Below are 19,554 nucleotides of genomic sequence, written 5' to 3' on the forward strand. Positions count from 1 at the left end.
CCACCGGAGCAACGGGACTGGGGTTAGACCAGCTGATCTTCAGCGGTCTCGTCCAACCCAAATTATTCCGTGACCGGCACCGTCCTGCACCCCGGGGAGTGTTCCGGACCGCCCTGCAGCGCATGCGCGGGGAGCAAGGCGCGTCCCGGTACCGGTAGGCATGCGCGGGATGTGGGTCCGCGGCTCCGGTACCGGTGCGCATGCGTGGGGCGGTGCCGGCGGGGCGGGGAGTGGTGGCGGCGATGGCGCCGCCGGGGCCTGGGGACGGCGGGCCCTGCCTGCGCTCCATCAACACCGGAGAGTTCTCCGAGGTCGTCTTCAACAACCGCAGCCCCCGCTTCGTTCTCCCTGTCTGGGTGGATTTCGACGGCCGACCGCGCACCTACCCGGTCCTGCAGCCGCGCACCGGGCGGGTGATGCACAGCTACCGGGGTGGGTGCCGGGGCGGCGGGGCTGCGGCCGTCCCGCACTGTAGCGGCTGCCGCTCCGCGCTGTAACAGCTGCCTTCCCGCCCTGTAACAGCTGCCTTCCCGCCCTGTAACAGCTGCCTTCCCGCCGTCTTCTCTCGCAGGTCACCTCTGGCTGTTCCGCGACGCCGGGACGAACGATGGTCTGCTCGTTAACCGGCAGGAGCTCTTCATCGCCGCTCCCAACGTCAACACCGCCGACATCACGCTGCCAGGTAAGGCCGAGCCCTGCAGGCCGCCGGGGTTTGTGCCTGTGCCTTGTGGGCTTCGGTGTAAGATTCTAGCCAAAAGACAAATGTTGGAGTGACCAAATTTACCTCAGAAATGGGAGGAAATGGTGGGGTCTCTGGGTAGAGCTGTGCGGTGCGCTGCACTGATCAGGCCTCCAGCGGGTTCGGAGGGCTCCTCATGACCCCACAAGTTCTTTTCCTCTTTGGGGTGTGCTGAGAATGGCCGTGCTGGAGGTGGCAGCTGACGAGAGCTCTTGTCTGTCTGTTTGGATCTGCAGTGTTCACTCTGAAGGAGAGGTGTCTGCAGGTGGTGCGCAGCCTGGTCAAACCCATGGACTACAGGAAGCTGGACATTGTGCGGTCCTTATATGAAGACCTGGAAGATCATCCCGATATTAAGAAGGATCTTCAGAGGCTTTCTCTGGAGAAAAGTGAAACGTTGAGGAATGCAATTCTGGAATAAGATGATTACTCACTCCGGACTCTTTAAATAGCAAACTACTGAGTCTGAACAGGCATAGTCACCACAAAACCTGAGAAGAACTAATGACTGTATTCTAAGTTCTGAAATACAGATTCAGCTCCATTGTAGAAAACTTGCTATGGTGGTGAGTCAGATCTGAAAGACTTAGCAGCACGTAGAAGCACAGCAGGTTCGTGATGGTTCAGTTCTGTTTGTTGTTACAAATATTGCAAACTGATGACTTGAGAGGCCTTGTGCAGGTGAAGCTCTGAGAAGTTTTGTTTGCACCATCTGAGAACACTGCATAGCAATATCAGGTCAGGCCTTATATGAATATTTGGGGAATATTCATAGAGATCAGTTTTCATCGTACTAGAAAGTAAACTAAGGATTAATTTAATCCAGACTCTAATGATTATAAGTGGCAGGCCAACACCAATAATTTGTTTTTGATAGAATTTCACACTTAGGGCTGTGAATCACAAAGTGTGGGGGGTGTTTGTGTATGCAAGGGTTTCCACCACCTCCTTCTGAGGACCTGACCTAAAACAACATGGTGGAAAGATGGCATCTGTGAATGTCTGGGGTTTTCTCTGCCTTTTGCCTTTTCATTTCTAAACCCATGTCCTGTCAGCTCTGAGGCTCACACATTTTTACACAAATCATGCCTTTTATACCTTATTTGTCTGTCATAATTGTATACTTGCTTAGGTGATCTCAAGGTGATCCAACCTGGTCAGCCATGTAAACTGGATCCTGGTTCTGGGGCACCTTTCTCCACAGCTGCTTCCCCATCTGTCCATACAGGCACACCAGGCAGTGTTGATGGAAGGTGGATGTGCTCAGTCTCACCTTCTCCCATTGCAGTGCAATAGTTCAGGTCGTTATGGGAGACCTTGCTGGGGAGTGTGGAGCAATCAAGCTGCTGTGTGTCAGCTCATATGAACCTACTGCTAGATTCAGCTCACAGACAGGTCCATGCTTTATTACAGGCTAGATGAGCAGAGAAAACATTTCTGTGCCTATATTCTGCTCCCCTGTACCTCAGATAGAATGTATGCTGGTGTGAATGTACACACATACCTGGAGGCAGTGCTCCCTTGGGCAGGTGTGGGAATTGTCCACCAGGTAACAGATGCAGTGCTCGTTGGTGTTGGAAACAGGTTGTGAGGGACTCAGAAGGTAATTTCTGTGGCATATGGTTCTTTCCAGTTACATGTTCTAAGAAACAAAGCTATGGAATTGACTGGGAATATCAACATATTCTGTAAGTATGAAATGTCTCCCCTTTTTGTAGATTTGGTTTTCTTGCATACTTGAAGTGTATGAGTTGATCTTTGTCATAAAAATGTAAATCCATATGAAACTTCTTAACTCTCTGTCAGATTCACAGTGCTTGTGACTGTGTGCTTGCATGACTGCAATACTCCTGAAAGTTGTTCTATCTGATCAGTAACAGACACTTGGGGATGTTGTTGCTCAGCTCCTGGGAGCCCCTCTGGTCGAGGGTGCTGCCCTGTGCTCTTGCAGTGGGGTCCTGCAGATACCTGAGAGAAATTTCTCGCCTGATGTCCTTGTGGTGTTGTGCATTTGATGAATGTGGCAGTTGCAGAAGACTGACTCATTTGACTCTGTAGTTTTTCTGTTCATGTAGTAGGTATTAGGTTTACCAGGTCTGTACATACCACAAACATCCCATATATTTCTGATTTATGTGGGGTCTGTGATCTCTTGGGTTGCTTATTAGTGTAACATAAATTTATCCCACTAGTCTGTGATGTCTCCCAGTTACACAGCCAGTGGGTGATACTTCCCTAGTAGAACATTTATCACAGCTGAAGGATCAGATCCCTTGGATTCTTGTGTTTTAGAGGACAGGAAAGCATACTTACATAGCTGTGATTTGCCAAAAACAAATGTACAAAAACTGCTGCATGATCCCCTCACTCACTGGAATATCCTTTCTTTGCAGAACTTTTAGTTGTATCTACTGAATTCCAAGCCAGCTTAAATCCTTAGCTAAAGAGAGTTCCTGATAGGCAGCGACCAGCTGTGGATGGTTTGTACTGATTTGCTTGGTTCAGCCCATTTTCTGAGTGACGTTTTCTGCCCTCTCTCTTGCAGATTGATTTGAGGGTGGTTTGTTGCCATGTAGAAATGAGCCAAAGATACATCAGGCTGATGAGAGTGTACCCAGAGCTGGGAGCATTGGGTTATTCTTCAGTGACTGTTTAGCTTAAATTGCATAAAAATGCAGACATGGTTGTCAGGGTAGAGATCATCATTCAGTCGTGTGCTGTTATCTGCAGTCACATCTACACAGTCTCTTTACCACTTTCCCCTGATCAATTTCTGTTCTACAAGTGAAGCTAACTTAATCCTTAGGAAGTCTGGAGGTATCTGCTCCCAGAACCCCAAGCAGAAGGTGGCATTTCTCAGAATCTTTGAGGTGTGGGGGTCCTAGGACAGGGATTTTATAAACCCTTCAGTTCTTCAGCACTTCATTTAAGCACAGCAGGTCAGCTGCTCTCATTCTTCCTGCAGATCTAAGGCCAGACAGGGACTTCCGGACTCCACACCAGGCAGCTGTCTCTAAGCTAGGCACTGTAGATTTTTAGTACCAAAGTACACTTTTTGCATCTAGCCTCACAAGTTTTTCCTATCACGTTATTCTGCCAACATGAACTGACTACTCTGCACATCCTCCAAGAGTAGGGAAGTTCTTTATTTTTAAAATAATGATCACCTTTTGCTTAATGCTTAATAGCAAGAGGCAATCTGTGCTTGAAATCTTTCACTTTCCCTAGACAAGATAACAAAAGAAATTCTACTTCCATTTTGTAGATTGAGTTTTCCAGAGTTGTGCAAGAAGTCTGGGAGAGGATGGGACTGAACACTAAGTCTGATGCAAAAGACTGTTTGTTCATGCAGTCACCTGCCCTGTTCTTCCTACCGCTGTTTTCTTGTGAACGTATTTTATTGTGAATTCTGTAACTACTTAGCTAATTTTATCTCTCACCATCTAAGTGTTGTAAGTGCTGATTTTCCTGTTGACAAATCATGAAAATTTTTTCCATGCACCCGGCTTAAAAAGTTGGCAACTTCCTCTCCAAGATGAGAAGCACTTAAAAACATCTCTCACAAATAGTTGACAACATTTTGTTTTTACAGACCACTGAGTCACACCTGATGTTACATTTGATCCTGTTGCCACAGTCTGACACCACTCTTAAAGGTCTTTCTGGTTCTTTTTCGTCTTTTTAACCAATATGGCAGTGGTAAACAGTCTTTTGACCTTGTAGCAACAGTAATACTACAATTTTCAGCTTTTCCTTGCTATGATGAAATTCATTGTTACCATAATGGTACTTGAAACATTCATAATTTTTGAGACAAGAAGCGTAGAAAACTACCAAAGTTTTAAAGTCCAGTACTGAAAACAAGAGTTAGCTGTACTGTAAACTATATGCAGATTAGAAAGCAGTAGTAAGTTAAAGCTCTGAAAGCTTATGGTACTGTTTGCAATTAATACAAAAGACCAAGAGGTAAATATCAACAAAAAGAATGGGCTACAATTGTGCATTGCAAACTGCCCCACAGTGTCAGAGGTGCAGGTATGAGGCTCTCCAGGGAGATTGTTTTGCTAGTGGTATTCGTAGAATGTACACTGGCAAATTATCGTAATATTTTATCAAAATACAAGTATCAAAATTACAAGTTAAAGGGAAACGTTTCAAAATTAGAGAAGCTGTTGACTTTAAGGCACATAGTTTAAATCTAACCCTTGACTAGCGAGACCTACTCCACTTGTATTGTTTTTCGCTCCTCACTCCCTGCATCTGCTCCTGTCAGGGTCAGTGGGACGGCCATGCTGCAGTGCCTGGAGCACCTGCCAGGGCTGGCGGCTCGGGGGTCCCTGGCCGTGGGCCCTCCGTGCCTCTCCTGCCCTCTCTGCAGGCACACACCGCTTCCTGGGCTCTCCTGAGACCTTTTCAACTTTCTCCACCCGGTGTTGTACAGGGCCCATCCCGGGGCTGCAGGGTGGGTGCTGCTGCCCGAAGTGTGGGGGTGTCGGTGAGCACCCCCGCAGCCTCCTGTCCCGCAGCCCCGGGGGCAGCTGAGCCCGGGACCCTCGCCGGGCATCGCTCCCGTCTGCTCCGCGCCTGCCGGCGGCCATGGCACGGCCCGTGGGCGGGAGCGGCTCCGGGACACGCAGGAAGCTCCTCCACCTCCATCGCTGATACGCGCGGTGTGGCAACCAGGCTGGAGCAATACTCGCCCTTGGAAAGGAAAATCTGATTTGCATTGGGGGCCGTGTCCTGACGTCAGCCGGAGCAGGAAGCCACCGAGTGACCCTGCCAAGCACCGCTCGGGCCGCTCGGCCCTCTCCCCAGCCGGGAGCGAGCCGTGGCGGGGTGGGGACAGCCCGTCAGGGACAGCCCCTACCAGAAGAGGAAGCTGACGGAGAAAAGCAGCTCCGCAGCGAAGCAGAGGCTGGCGAGCAGCTCTGCCCCGGCCCGGTGTGCACCATGTGTGGCCGCTGCTGATGGCCGCGGCGGGGACGAAGGGCTCTGGGCAGAGGGACTGCGAGGCCATGACCCTGCAGCAGCCGCCCCTGGGCCTGAGAGGGGGCAGCGCCCCAGCTCTGTACATCCACAGCATGCCTGCGTGGGTGCTGGAGGATTTCTGCCAGAAGATGGACTGCCTCAGTGACTACGACTGGATGCGGTTCGGTGAGCGGGGACAGCGGGGCTGTGGGCTGGGCCAGGGCTCCCTGAGGCGATGGGACAGCCGTGGGGCAGGACACTCGTGGGACAGGACAGACATGGGGCAGCCGTGGGTCAGGACAGCCGTGGGACAGGACAGACATGGGACAGCCGTGGGGCAGGACACTCGTGGGGCAGGACAGCCGTGGGGCAGGACACTCGTGGGACAGGACAGCCATGACAGCCATGGGTCAGGCCAAGCAGGACGTGAAGCTGAGGCGAGGAACCCCCGCAGGGCCTCTGTCCGAGTCCTTCCCCAGCTCCCGGAGGTAACACGTCCTGTGGAGGGGGATTCCCATGCAGCAGGCTGGTTTTGGTAGCAAATGAAGCTTCTGGTTAACTGGTTCTGATTAACTGGAATTCCAGACTTCCGTGTTGCCTTGGCTGCTCCCGGGCAGCCCAGCTCTCCCCTTGCTCCCTGCGGTTTTTCGTGCTCCCTCTCCTTCACACTTGCCTGCCTGCTTTCACAATATCCCCCACAGGTGGTTACATGTTCCATTTTCTTCTTTCTTCGGTTCATGTCTATTCCCTTATACAAACTGCCCCTATTTTTCCCTGTTCTGTCTTTGTAATAAGTATAGAAAATGTAATCCCTGAGGTTTTAATTCTTTTTTCTGTATCCCCATCCAGACAATTCTAGCACAAATGATTTCTTAGGTGGCATATCTTCCTTTATTTAACATGATTCAATTTCACTTTAGACTTCACTAACTGACTGCTGAGTAAACTCTTAGTTTTAACCTCCAGTTACACTTGCTGAGTTTGAGTCATCTCTGCTATCTTCAGATGCATCCAGTTCTATGTCTGATGTCCTCCTAGAGAACATCCCTGTACTGGGGATGGGTCCTAGAGCTTCCCCACCATCCCCACAGGCAGCAGGAAGCTCTGCCTGTCCCTCCCCCAGGGTCAGTGGGATGTGGGTAAGAGAACCCAGAAGGAGACAGCATCCCATGCACACGGAGGAACTGGGAGATGTTGCGGGGTCATCTTTATCACCATATCTCCTGTTCTTAAAAATAGCTGCCTTTCACTGATAGGTTTATCTGACTGTAAATAGCACCCAGATGATTCAGTGGCTGTTTGGCTTTACCATAATATTTGTACTGAGTAATGCAGACAGGAGTGTGCAGTCTCACCACTGACTTCTGTTACCTTTCCTGGAGGAAGCACACCAGTAATTTCATCTGAACTTAATTTGGTACAAAGTATTAAGGTGAAGGAAGATTATGGGGGAAATACACCAAAAAGTGTGACTGGGTTTTCTTTTTGGGTCTCTGATATAGCAACATTTTCCCCAGAATAGTCAAAGGAATGAATGGAGTATCTTACCTTAGGAACTGAATTTTCTTTTTGTCTACGTAGCTAATCCATTGTGATCCTTCCCTTTAAAAGTGTGCAAAGGAAATAGCAAAGTGTGTCTCACACCTTAGCTTTCCTTGCTTGCACTGCCTGATTTTTTCTAGTTCCTAAGCAGAACTCTTTGTTGTCTCTGTCTCACCAGCTTCCTACGTGATAACTGACCAAACGGAGCTGCGGAAAATCAAGTCCCTGGAGAAGACAGGGATCAGCATAACACGAGAGCTGATGTGGTGGTGGGGGGTGAGGCTGGCGACTGTACAGCAGCTCCTGGACCTGCTGCAAGGACTGCAGCTCTACCGAGCAGCTCAGGTCATCCTGGACTGTGAGTAGCTGTCCCTTTCTCCTGCAGGGAGTCTGCCCTGCACCCAGACCTGCTCCAGTCAATCTCTCTTGCTAGCTGAAGAAGTTTCTTGCTGGGAGTCTCATGATCAAAAAATTCTAAAATTTCTGCACTGATTCTCATTTTCTATCAAAATTTGTGGTAGGAAAGGAAGAGGTGACATAGAGGAAGAACCATTGGTCCCTCTGGTTCCTCATCCCACTTTTGTAGTGTCCATCCTAGATGATTCCAGAGGTGCTGAAGAGAGGTTGGCTGTGCTCTGAGCCAGGTGTGGTATTTTTCATGCATCAGACAGGGCTTCATAATGGAGCTTAATTATGAATGGTTTAGTTTTTCATACATGCTTGTTTCTCTCTTTTCTCTCTGTAATTTTGTCTCTGAATTCAGTCACAGCATTCATCTTAGGAGACTGTAAGAGTTCTTCTGATTCCTCAGGGAAACAAACTAAGCTAATAGGAAGGTGAACTGGAATATGTTTTGCCTATCAGTAATCCAGTAAATTTAGTTGACGGTGACTGTGACTTCAAGGTTCTGGTTCTGAGGGGACAGATCTAAAACCAAAATATTGATTTATTTATTAGTCTCTGCATTGAATAAGTGTGATCTAGATATGAGCAAATCAATAATCCTGCTGATCATGGTGGTTTTGTGCATATTTGGGAGTAAAGGGTCACTTCCTTTTTTGTTCTCTGCCTGTTCACTATTTACCAGTTGATTACTGGCCCATAAAGAGAGTTTCTGGGTGCTCTTACACAACAGAGTGTAACCTACCACACCTTCAGCTCTAATTAGTGCCAGCCCTTGCCTCCTGTTCCTGCCAGAACACATTCTGGGGCCCACCTTTGTTTATAGCTGGTTTATTTCAGTGTATTCCTTTACAGAGATTATTGGCATTTCTGCAGCCCTGCAGAACAGATTCTTGCACTACTCTAGTTCCACTTCTGGGTGACCCTAGTTATAAATCTTTTCATGTCAGTTCTCCAGCATCAGTAATTACTGGTTGTGTGATGTAAAGGAATTTGCTAAATTAATAAAAACCTGAAAAAGAGAGGAAAGCTTGCAAGAGGGAAGTGATTCTAATTTTAGAGACTTTGAGGTTAAAGTGCAGGAAGGAAAAGCAAACAACTGCAGAATACAGGGACTGTCATCTTTCACAAAAGGCCTGTGGACTGTTTGGTAGCTAATAAAAAAAACTGTAAAAATTTGAATTTTGTATCATTCTGATACAGTAATAAAGAAACATACCTAATTTTTCTGAGGTTATTTTGGAAGACCCAGTTTCATTCAAACCTACATTCATAGGTAACACTGAAAAAAGTGGATACAAACCCCAAACAGAGGTCGAAGAAAAACCTTGCCTGACATGACCGTGCCAATTTCTGTCATTAGGAATGACATTCTGATATAGGAATTTGTTTCCTGGGAATGGACATGGTTGTAACACTAAAACCACACAACTGAAAATCATCCTAAAATACTTAACTGACTGAAACCAAGACATTTGTGTCACACTTCCTCTCAGTCTCAGAACACCCAGCAAAGAACTAGATGCTGGAACTACAGCTTTCTTTAGATATTTGTGGTTTGAGATCATTGGCTGAAGAATGTTACATAGAAAATGACAAAATGAATGTTCTGTTATTGCCAAGTCCTTATTTTAAGGGACTATATACCTTTTGCATAATCCTCACTGGTATTTGTTTGAAGCTATCATTATTATTTTTCAGTTGAGTTAATGTAATAATGTGCTCTGAATTTTAATACCAATAGTGTTCTGGCAGTGGAATTCAATCAAATTGCTTGAATGTGCCTTGTAATGTTCATGTTAATTTACAGTCTCTTTTCCTGACTGGGATTATTTCCTGATAACTGATTAGAATCAGACTCTGTTTTCTCTGGTAATCTTCATCTTTCCTTTCTTCTCTTCTCAAGGGACATCAGCCTCTATTCCCAACTCTGAAAAAGAAGAACTGATAGCACCACCTAAACAGGAGAACATCTCTTTACCTCCCACAGAAAACAAAAATAAAGAGAGAGAAAATGAAACAAGTCTGTTGCCATCACCAGACTCTTCAAATCTGGGAGTATCACCAGCACATGGTAAGTAACAGATTCTGAATTTGGTTTAATATAAAAGGCTGCTTCTTGTTTGTCTTCAGTATAGTATAATGGTCACATCTGAATATTTGCCTTTTTCCTAGCACTGTTGTGTCTTGAGCTGTTTAATCCTAACTTTATCACACAGTCTCCTGTTCATCCTTCTTATAGTTCTCTTGGCTTTGAGAGATGCTGAGTATTTCTGTCCTTGGGATCTCAAGATGTTTTCCAGGTCTGTGTGAGCATCCTGGTCATATCCTGACTCCATACTAAGACTAGATCAGTCCTTTCATTTCCTGCTCCATCCCCCTCTCTGCATGCAGAATAAATCTATGCCAATATGGAGCCATGCAGGTGCCAGCAGCCCTTCTGCCTGGGAAAGGGAGGAGCAGAAACACTGGACACACTGAGGAGAGCTTCTGATCAGCAGGACAGAACCTGTGAGCTCTGAGTCCCTTAGCTGGGACTAGAGAGATCTGCATAGTCATCTTGCAAAGAGGAACCAGGAAGGGAGCTCCTTGGCTTCACATTGTGACAGCTTGTCACTGGTTATCCCTGGTTAGGAAATTCAGCAAAATACCCCAGAGCTTCACAGTTAGTCACAGGCTGTGATATTACAAAGATCAGGTATCTTTCCAGTACTGCCATTTCAGTTTCAGGTGCTGCTTCTGAAGGAGCCTTGTATTCACTCCCTTCTCCACCACCTCCCCCAAGAGACCTTTTGAAATCCTTGCAGTCAAATCCTCCTGTGTCATCAAGTGTGAAGGTAAATCCCTTTTGTACACATTGATCATAACAATGAAACTTCGTGATATTCTGTGTTTTGGGTTTTTTTCAATTAAAGTTTGTCCTTCCACTTGTGCACAGATCTGGTGAGAAAATGGGGCTTGATTACAGTTTGTGCTGCTGAAAATCTTCAGTGATGGAGGTTCCATCATCACCTCTCTGAGTCCCTGTTCCACATTTCACTGTGAAGTTTTCCTCATGTTACCCATGCTTTCAGCACAGCCTCCTGTTTTTTCTCCTGAGTTCTCTCTTCTCACTACAGGAGGCTAGCTACATCTGTCCTGTGGGTTTTCAGTGTTTTACAGACCCATGTGCACACTCTGCTCCCATCACAGTTATGCATTGGCCTGTTTTCTTTGGTTTATTTTGTTCCGGTTTTTTGTGTGGTTTTTTTTTTAAAACAAGAATGTGTTTTAAGACTTCAATCTCTTCCAAAATAACATGATTCTAGAGCACCAGGCAAAAGAGAAGGTTGCTACAAAGAATGCAGTAGTTCCAGAGTTTCTTGAGAGGGAGCCAATGTTTTGTTTTCTCAAGTCTGGAACACATTGAGGTTGTGAAAGTGCATGATTAGACTACAGTGGAACTGCAGTAACAGTTATCATTAGGACTTGCCACACTGGAAGCAACAAATTCTTGTGCAACCAACACCAGGTGCTCCAGAAGTAGATGAGAAGTTCCTACCAGAGCATAAATACATTGAGGGACCCTGCTTTCTGATCCATCTGCTTCTTAATATATACTCCAGCCAGAAAGATTAATGGTTTTTTTGTAAAGTAAAACAGCATCACATCAAATAACTACGCAGACTTTTAAACTAGGTCTGTTTTAAGGGAAAGGTGGAAATGCAAACTGGTTACTGTTTTCAAGTCTCCTCTACTATCCAAGCTTTTTACATCATCAAAACACATCAGGAGAGGTATTTCAAAGGGAAACCCTTGTGAGTGGTTGCACATTACCTTTTGAAATTTCTTTCAACAATCACAGTAATTGCTTAAATCATGGAAAAGAAAATGTGACACCTAGAAGAGGAAAAAGTGAAAGGATTTTCATGACATAAACTTGTTTCTTCTACAAATGTGTAGCCTTGCAGCTCTTCTGCTCCTCAGCAGGAGACAGTGACAGATCTGCCCAGTGGGAGTCTGCTGTGGACCCAGAGGGAAGTGACTGAGGCCACAAATGGTTTCAGTGACAGGAGCAGAATTGGTGAAGGGACTTTTGCAGATGTCTACAAAGGTCAGAGGAACAACATGGTGTATGTCGTCAAAAGGCTGAAAGAGGCAAGTACTCCAGCTTTTAATTTTGTTTGGAGGGGTTATGTTTTTAGGATCTCTTAACAGCTGCTGTTTAATATTGTAAGAGGCAGGAACCAGAATGGCTGCACAAGAGTTGAGGTAAAAAGGAAATTATGTATAATAAACAGACCTATGTTCAACACACACATATGAGAGATGTTGTGCTTCTGTGGGTAGTTTTATTAACTCTGCTGTGGGAGTAGCCTGCAGGGGACCTTCCTGCATTGATAGTTGGGTCAGAGGGGTCTTTACATAGGTTGTGCTCTAATTTTCAATTAATTGTTGCCTTTGACACAAAGTTGCCATCAATGGTACTTGCCTATTTTCTTAATTAGCTTGGCATCTACAGACTGGAAGATCTGTATAAGTGCAACATTTTAGTGATCTCCATTGAAGCAGCTCCCTGTTTTCATTTTTCAGGTGGAATGCACAAGCCCAAGTTCCACCCAGAGGTTTTTTCATACAGAAGTGCAGATTTGCTTTCGGTGAGTGACTTCCCAGCGTGCTCTTCCTTCCCTGGGGCCCTTGGGCAGCAGTGTGTATCCCCCCGGGGTGGCTGCAGGGCCTCTCAGCCAGTGGGTGAGGTGCCGAGGGACCATGCCTGCTGCAGCTTTGTGTGGCTCCTGCAGCTCGGTGTCCACCCTGCCTGTGCTGCACTGTAAGGAGCTCACTGCTGATGGGTTCGTTAGCCCCCTGCAGCCCCCGTGCCTCCAGCTGCAGGACACAAGTCCTGATTGCCTTGAATATAGAGGTTTATTCCAGCTCTGGAATGTATTTTCTTGTGTTGCTGTTATTTCCTCTGCCAATCACTGCTGGTCTGTGCTTGCAGGTGTTGTCATGTCAACATCTTGCAGCTGCTGGGTTTCTCAGTAGAAACTGGATTGCACTGTCTGATATATCCATACCTTCCTAATGGATCCCTGCAGAACAAACTTCACTGTCAGGTAAGCAAATCATCTCTGTCTGTTATCTGTCTGTAATTACAAGTCCTGTCCTTTTATTGTATGAAAAGCAATTACATTTCTTTGAATTCTGAGAATTAGCAAGGAAAAAAAGTGCCCAAATATCTTGACTGCAAGTACAAGAGGCTGCAGCTCTTTGCCAGTGGTTCTGCTGCACAGCAGATCAGGTCTACAGCAAGGTTCTGCTGTGCAGCTTTAGCTTTTTAAAGAAATAAGACTTTCTATTCACATTTTAATATTTCATGAGATTTGGGAACATGTTTCTGTGGAATCTGTCGCTGTATTCATCAGCATAATGTGCTCTGAAATTTTACAGGGGCTTAAGCTACAGAAAGAACATTTGCAGGAGAACCATCAGAAAAGCAATCAATCAAAACCAGCCCCTTGCTTCAGTAACTGCCAGTGCTTGAGGCTCTGGACACCCTGACTTTGTCCTTACCTCACCGTGTCCTGGGGCAGGCAAAATGTGCAGCACATCATGTAGGAATAGGCTCCTTCCTTGGCTTAGAAATCAGGAGTTCCTGGCTTTGGGCCAAACTTTTGACTCTAGGTCAGCAGGAGTTCTGATTGGAACTAAATCTAACTCTTTGGTTTTCAAAACTACTACTGTCTTACAGGGTTTTTTTCTATCAAATACTGTTTTTTCCTCACTTCCTTGCAGGATGATTCTGCTCCACTGACCTGGGAGTTGCGAATTAGCATTTCTCTAGGACTCATCCGAGCTGTGGAGTATTTACATAATTTTGGAATTCTTCATGGGAACATCAAAAGGTGAGGGGTTTGTCAGATCAGCACTTGCTAATTCTGGAACTTATTTAACAATAATGTCTGAAAGCTTGTGCAATTTTGAAATCCATTTACAGTACCCTTCTGCTCTCTCTTTTCTGGAGGCTGTTTACTGTTCCACATTTAATCTGTTATCTTTTTCTAAATAATGGAAATATATTATTTTTGAAGTAATCTTTGGAGTGCTTATCCTTCCCCCTCTGCCTTTATACCATTCTTCATCCTTTCATTCATTCTCACCAGGCACTGGAAACTTTTCAGTGCTTACCTTTAAAAGCTTCAAACTGTAGTTCTTTACCTTGAGTTATTGTAATTTCTTTACCAATATTGTTATTTGTTTTTCTCTTCATCACAGCTCTAATGTCTTGTTGGATGAAAACTTTACAGCAAAGCTTGGACATTCAGGACTGCGACTGTATTCTGTTGAGAAAAAATCAGAATATGCTGTGATGAAAACCAAAGTCCTGCAAGCTTCTCTTACTTATCTGCCGGAAGATTTTGTCAGACATGGGCAGTTAACAGAAAAAGTTGATATATTCAGCTGTGGTGTGGTATGTTGCCCTTTTTTCCATACTGTGTTGCATACTTTGGTGCTTCTAGACAGGAAATTGGATGTAACAGCAGCTGCCTCATGTAGTTGCTTTGCTGTCCACTTTGTGTCACAGTTGCTGACTACAGAGTGTGTTGAAATCCTGTTTTTAATTATATTCACACCCCAAATATACTTTTGCCAGTTTATAGCAAAATTAGGTGAATCTTTTGAACAACAGAAACAAAAATGTTTTTTGTTGCAAAACAAGTATTACTGTTAAAAAAAAAAAAAAAGAATAGCAGAAAGCCTGCAATTCTCACAGATTTGTCGTGTGGTGTGCTGCAAACATGACTTGTTAATTTGGAATTTCAGCTAAAATAAACAGCTATGATATCACCTGTTTCAGGTATTTTTGTTTAAATAGGAAAATACTCCGTTCAGTGAGATTTCTTATCTAGGTTTAGAATTAGTTTCTTCTCATCCTTTGTTTCAAAAAGTATCTATTGTACCTAACTATAGAATTTGGACTGGGCACTGGAGGTGGATCTAAAGTGTCTCAGAGTTTCCCCAGGTCTGCTGTTGTTAAGACCATCTGAAGTAAAAATATGATTAATTCTGAAAAAACTGTTTTATCTTTCAAATATACTTTATAGGTCTTAGCAGAGATACTGACAGGGCTTAAAGCACTGGATGAAGGAAGACGCCCAATTTATCTGGTAAGAAAAAGCAGGAATAATGAATATCAGCATGAGTGGGTTGCTGCGTTGCTGTCATAAAATTACTTGTCATTTTCTGTAAATGCAGCTTGCTGTTTGCTGCAGACATCCTGAAGAAGGGATGTTTAGAAGCTGTATCCTGGTTCCATTAACACCAGCAGCTGACCTGCCTTTAGATGGAAGCAGAATATTTACTCCCATCTGCCATATCACACTCGTGAGGCACTCCAGAATCATGGGTGTTTAAATATTTGCTTGTTGAAGAGACAAAGCTTTGGGCTGAGATGCTGCTGCAGTGTCCTGTGTGCCAGAAGCAGTGTTAAGAGCCAAGTGGGATGGGGAAGCCTGGGTAGGCAGTAACTGCAGCTGCTCCTCATGGTGTGTGTTGGGTGTTGGTGTTGCATCAGTGTCTGGAATGAATATCCTGGGCAATTTGCCCAGGTGTGATCAGAACCACACAGAACACTCTCACAAGCAGCAGAGCTAGCCCAGGGAATGCCATCAACACCACCAGGTGTTTTGCATGAGGACAGACTCCACCTCTGTTCCTCCTACAGGATGTGCTCTTGTGCCTTTGAGGGGAAACCAGGAGTGTTCTTACTCAGATTTCCAAGCAATTCATCCATGTTCAAAGGGGTTCAGAACATCAGGGATCACAAGTTCTTTTAACAAACATTTGATGAGTCCTGTGCTGAGTGGATTTCATCCCCTATAAATGGGCACAAGCCCTGAGGAGCTGGATCTGCCTTGGTGAATTTGGCATTAATTAGAGATCTGCAGCAAAAACCTTTGGCCTTTTCTCTCCTGTGAAAACAGTTCTGTCAGTTCCATGAATGGAGATTTGTAAAGCTTCTAGGTCTGGAAAACACCCATTAAGGAGCAAATACATGACTCATATTCTCAGTGATTCAGATAGATAGAAATATATGTTTGCATTAATTCTGCCTTCACTAATGTAACCCTTTCCTTTGAACAGAAAGATATGATTGATGATGAAATTCAAACAGCAAAAGAAAGCTCACACTCCAAAGGAAAAAGTTTTGAAAAGCTGGCTTCCAAGGAGATCATCTGTAAATACCTGGACAGGAGAGCTGGTCACCTGCTGGAAGAGGCTGCTATTGATTTTGCCTCAGCTGCCTGCCTCTGTCTGAGGAAGAAGGGTTCCAACATAGCAGAGGTAATATTTTTTAAATCTTGGTCATGCATTTGTCTCCTTGACAGCAAGGTCTGAAACTACAACATTCATACCTTGCTTATTTTTGAGAGTGTTGACATAGGGGTGTAAGCAGGCAGCAGGAATTACTCTGTATTCACAGATTTTGTTGTTGAAAACAGGTGCTTGAAAATATGGAAATGGCTGAAAATAAACTAAGAGAGCATTATTTCTGTGGAGGCAGCCTTTCTGGGTTCTCCATGAACACTCCAGAAGAAACTGATGATGAGACAGTTAGTCTCAGCACAGAAGTGACTCCTGCAGGGGAGAGTAAAGAGGACAAGAGGCAGGCAAAGATCCTGACCAGTGCCATTCCACTCACTCTGCTGACAGGGACTGTCTCACCTGACATTTACTGTGGACAAATGTCCAGGGTCCCTTGTGAATCAGATGAATCAAGTAGTTTTATATGGAATCGTTCAGAAAGATGTGCTGATGAGCTGTCTAGCAGCACCTGTAACAATTCAGAGAGTGTGGCAGCCTCTGATTACAAGCTGGATCAGGAAAAACCTGCAAATGGACTCCAGGAGAGGAGTGCAGCGTGCACCAGGTTTGACAGCATCTTGGAAACAGCATCTGCTGCTCAGGGAACTTCTCAGCAAAGAAGTGCAGACCTTGAGCCCTCGTGTTCTTCACAAGGTAGGTCTAGATCAGGCTGAAATGTGCATGCACAACACTGAAACTTGTGTGATCTTCAGGCTGGTTTGGCAGAACTGCCCACACTCCTGTTGTGAGAACTGAAGTCTCTGTAAAAGTCTCTAGTATTTGTCCCTACTGGGGACAAATTCCTTTCTTCTCCAGAATTGCTTAGGTTCTTCTACCTACTTCTACACACTTTTCAGCAAACCTTTTATCCTTGGCAATGATTTTACCTGTACATCTACACAATATATCCCTGGTTTTATATCTGGGTTTTTTTTTCCTACAGCGAGGCTTGTTAGGTTTTTTTAAACATTTTAAATCTATTCCATAGACATAGATGGATCTTTTTTTCAATATCTGGCCTTTTTTCTTTTTTCAGCATTACCCAGAGAGACATCTTGGAAAATAAAGATAAACGATAAAAAAAAAAAGCTCATGGAAAATATTTTGCTCTATGAAGAAGACAAATTAAACAGTTCAGAACTTTTTGAATCATAAACTGGATGGATTTATTAGCTAGCTCAGAAGAAGCAAGGACTTTCCATTAGAAAGACATGTAAGGTGAAGTAGCAGATTTGGATCAGAAACATTAGCCCTGACTGAAGAAAAAAAAAAGCAACCACACTGAGAAGAAACAGAAAACATCTGTTCTAAAGCAGTGAAGCACAGTGCTGCCCTGTGATCTTCTTCCTTTTCATCTGCAGTGTAAAAAGCTATGGCAAACACAAACAATTGCCAAAATAATCTAGGATCCTTTTGCAGTGTATTTCAGAAAGCATCTACACAGAATGTGTCTTGAAAACCACAGCTGCAGAAGCTGCAGGGTGAGCTGATGAGCAGCCTGTGAGCAGTACCCTGTGGTGTGACCCTCCTGGGTGCAACCAGAAGTCTTCAGAGGGACTGGAGCTTTCAGAGTCATCTGTCCACACCCCCAAACCTTCTGCAGTACCAGAGAGGGGGATTGTTTTGCAAGTTCTCAGTTGTATTCTACACAACTCCATCTCAATCTGAACTGCACTGGACACAGCTGTAAGTGAATAATTTGAGTTCATGCTCTACTACAGACATACAGGGCACTGTCTGAAGTCTGACCTTTACCCTCTCACTCTTAGGAGCTCTGAGACAGTGTTTAATACTTCATAAGAGAATTTTTGGAATTTTTTTCTAAAATCTTTACTAAAATCTTTTTTTTTTCTAGAATTTTTTCTAATCTTTACACGTTGTTAAGGTTTCTCATCATGTTTCACATAGTAACTGTGGTACGTTTTGGATTAGACGCAAGGTTTTAATTTTTAAAATCTTTAATTTTATAATTGAACACTTGGAATTTGATTTATTTTGGGTGAAAGAACTGGTGAGAGGTGAGTTAGGAAGTGGACCTGTTCTCAGTGCCAGGCTCTCCACTCTTCTCAGAGGATTTGTTGTGTGTCTCTGAGCTTACCCAGCATGAGCAGCTCTGGGGTCAACATCCATCATCACACAGAAAAAAACAGGAACTTGTATTGTCATGTTCATTATCAAGCAAAAGACTTAAGAAAGCCTCACTTCTATTGTTATGACTATTTATTTTTTGTAATATTATTAGCATATGTCACTCTTGTGCAGTCTAAGGAAATGCAGGTTTATTATAAAAAAAAAATCTATCAGAACTTGCAGCTCAGCTCACGGGTGCCCGTCGCCTCTTTGGCACAGGTAAGAGGGCCTGATGTACAGAAATGGGGAAAATTCACAATGGAGTTCAGGAAATATTTGTTAAAAATCTGAATTTATATGTAGTTATTTTCATTGGAATTATGTAATCTAGTTTTCCTAGCTTTACAGGAATATCCCTGAGGAAAGCCTCATATCTCCTGTATTTGTACAGTACCTGGTTCTTTGTAAGTACTCCTAGAGCAAGTAAAAGCAATTTAAATAGAGACCTGAGTATAGAATCATCTACACATTTATCAGATTTATTTCTACACTAAAAACTGCTAAAACACTTTAATTATAAGTGCCTTGGATACTGTCTGTACATTTGGCAGTGTCAAATTTTTATTTTACCAGGATCAAACCAAGAAAACATTTGAACTGACATAGAAACCATTAAGGATATTCAGATCTGTGAATAACTGCTTAACTCCACATGAGATTTAATTGAGACACTTCATGGTGCTAAAATTTTAATATTCATTATTTTTCATGGGTGTATTTTATGGGATCTGTGGTAAATACCTCTGGTCTCCTCCAGGAAGAACTGTGCATGGACACAGCCCAAAGCTTCAGGGAAAACCATGCATAACATTTATTCTTTATGATAAATGTGTATTGAAGTGTAAGAAGAGGTTTCCACCAGTTTGAGAAAGGATTCACATAGCTTCAAACATGTAATTTAGAATAACCATTTTATTTATTAAGGAAAAAAATAAGAAAATAAGCCTTGAATGTTAGCCTGTGATTCACCTTGTCCTGTATTATTTTTGGCTCTAGGTCTTTTTATTGTTCCTTAAAAGATAAGCTGCTCCTAAGTCTGCCAGGACAAACTGTTCAGGTTCACATGCTTCTTTAGGGTTGAGAAATCAGAAATTATTTCATTTGGTAGTAAAATTAAAAAAAAAAACAAAACAGGCCATCTAGTGCTGTCTTTTTCCTTTTTCTTGCCTCAGTTTTTCATCTGAGTTTCTGTGAAGGCAAAATATAAAGACTTGTGAGAGTCTTCATATTTTTCTGAAAATCTTTTTGCACTTTCCTGTTTGTGTTTCGATTTAAATGTGATTGTCTCCAAGCCCATCCTTTAAGTTTGTTTGTAAGCAAGAATAAATACCCACATTAATTTCAGTACTCTTCCTGTCATCTGCCCCTGCTTCATCTGCATCCCAAAAGCGCCTTCTGTGCCTCAATGATGTAATAGTGCTGTGAGG

General features: G+C 44.0%; 2 protein-coding genes across 3 annotated transcripts; both read left to right on the top strand.

Moving 5' to 3' along the window:
• Positions 1–129: 129 nt before the first annotated feature.
• Positions 130–2,526, top strand: LOC139801745 (von Hippel-Lindau disease tumor suppressor-like). The gene is made up of 3 exons (XM_071756404.1): positions 130–432; positions 572–682; positions 976–2,526. The coding sequence occupies exons 1-3, from the start codon at positions 201–203 to the stop codon at positions 1,158–1,160; spliced, it is 528 nt and encodes a 175-aa protein (XP_071612505.1). The 5' UTR covers positions 130–200; the 3' UTR covers positions 1,161–2,526.
• Positions 2,527–5,396: 2,870 nt separating this feature from the next.
• IRAK2 (interleukin 1 receptor associated kinase 2) lies at positions 5,397–19,258 on the top strand. 2 transcript variants are annotated; one of them, XM_071756398.1, is made up of 13 exons: positions 5,397–5,893; positions 7,428–7,607; positions 9,558–9,725; positions 10,376–10,488; positions 11,594–11,788; positions 12,224–12,288; positions 12,633–12,747; positions 13,427–13,536; positions 13,907–14,102; positions 14,737–14,799; positions 15,776–15,976; positions 16,135–16,651; positions 17,034–19,258. In XM_071756398.1, exons 1-13 carry the CDS (start codon positions 5,707–5,709, stop codon positions 17,150–17,152), a joined length of 2,229 nt encoding a protein of 742 aa, XP_071612499.1. In that variant the 5' UTR covers positions 5,397–5,706; the 3' UTR covers positions 17,153–19,258. The 2 variants fall into 2 exon arrangements, with proteins under 2 accessions (XP_071612499.1, XP_071612500.1); XM_071756399.1 differs by lacking the exon at positions 5,397–5,893 and adding an exon at positions 6,075–6,195.
• Positions 19,259–19,554: the final 296 nt, after the last annotated feature.

The sequence above is a fragment of the Heliangelus exortis genome, chromosome 12 (assembly GCF_036169615.1).
Source record: "Heliangelus exortis chromosome 12, bHelExo1.hap1, whole genome shotgun sequence".
NCBI classification, from domain to species: domain Eukaryota; kingdom Metazoa; phylum Chordata; class Aves; order Apodiformes; family Trochilidae; genus Heliangelus; species Heliangelus exortis.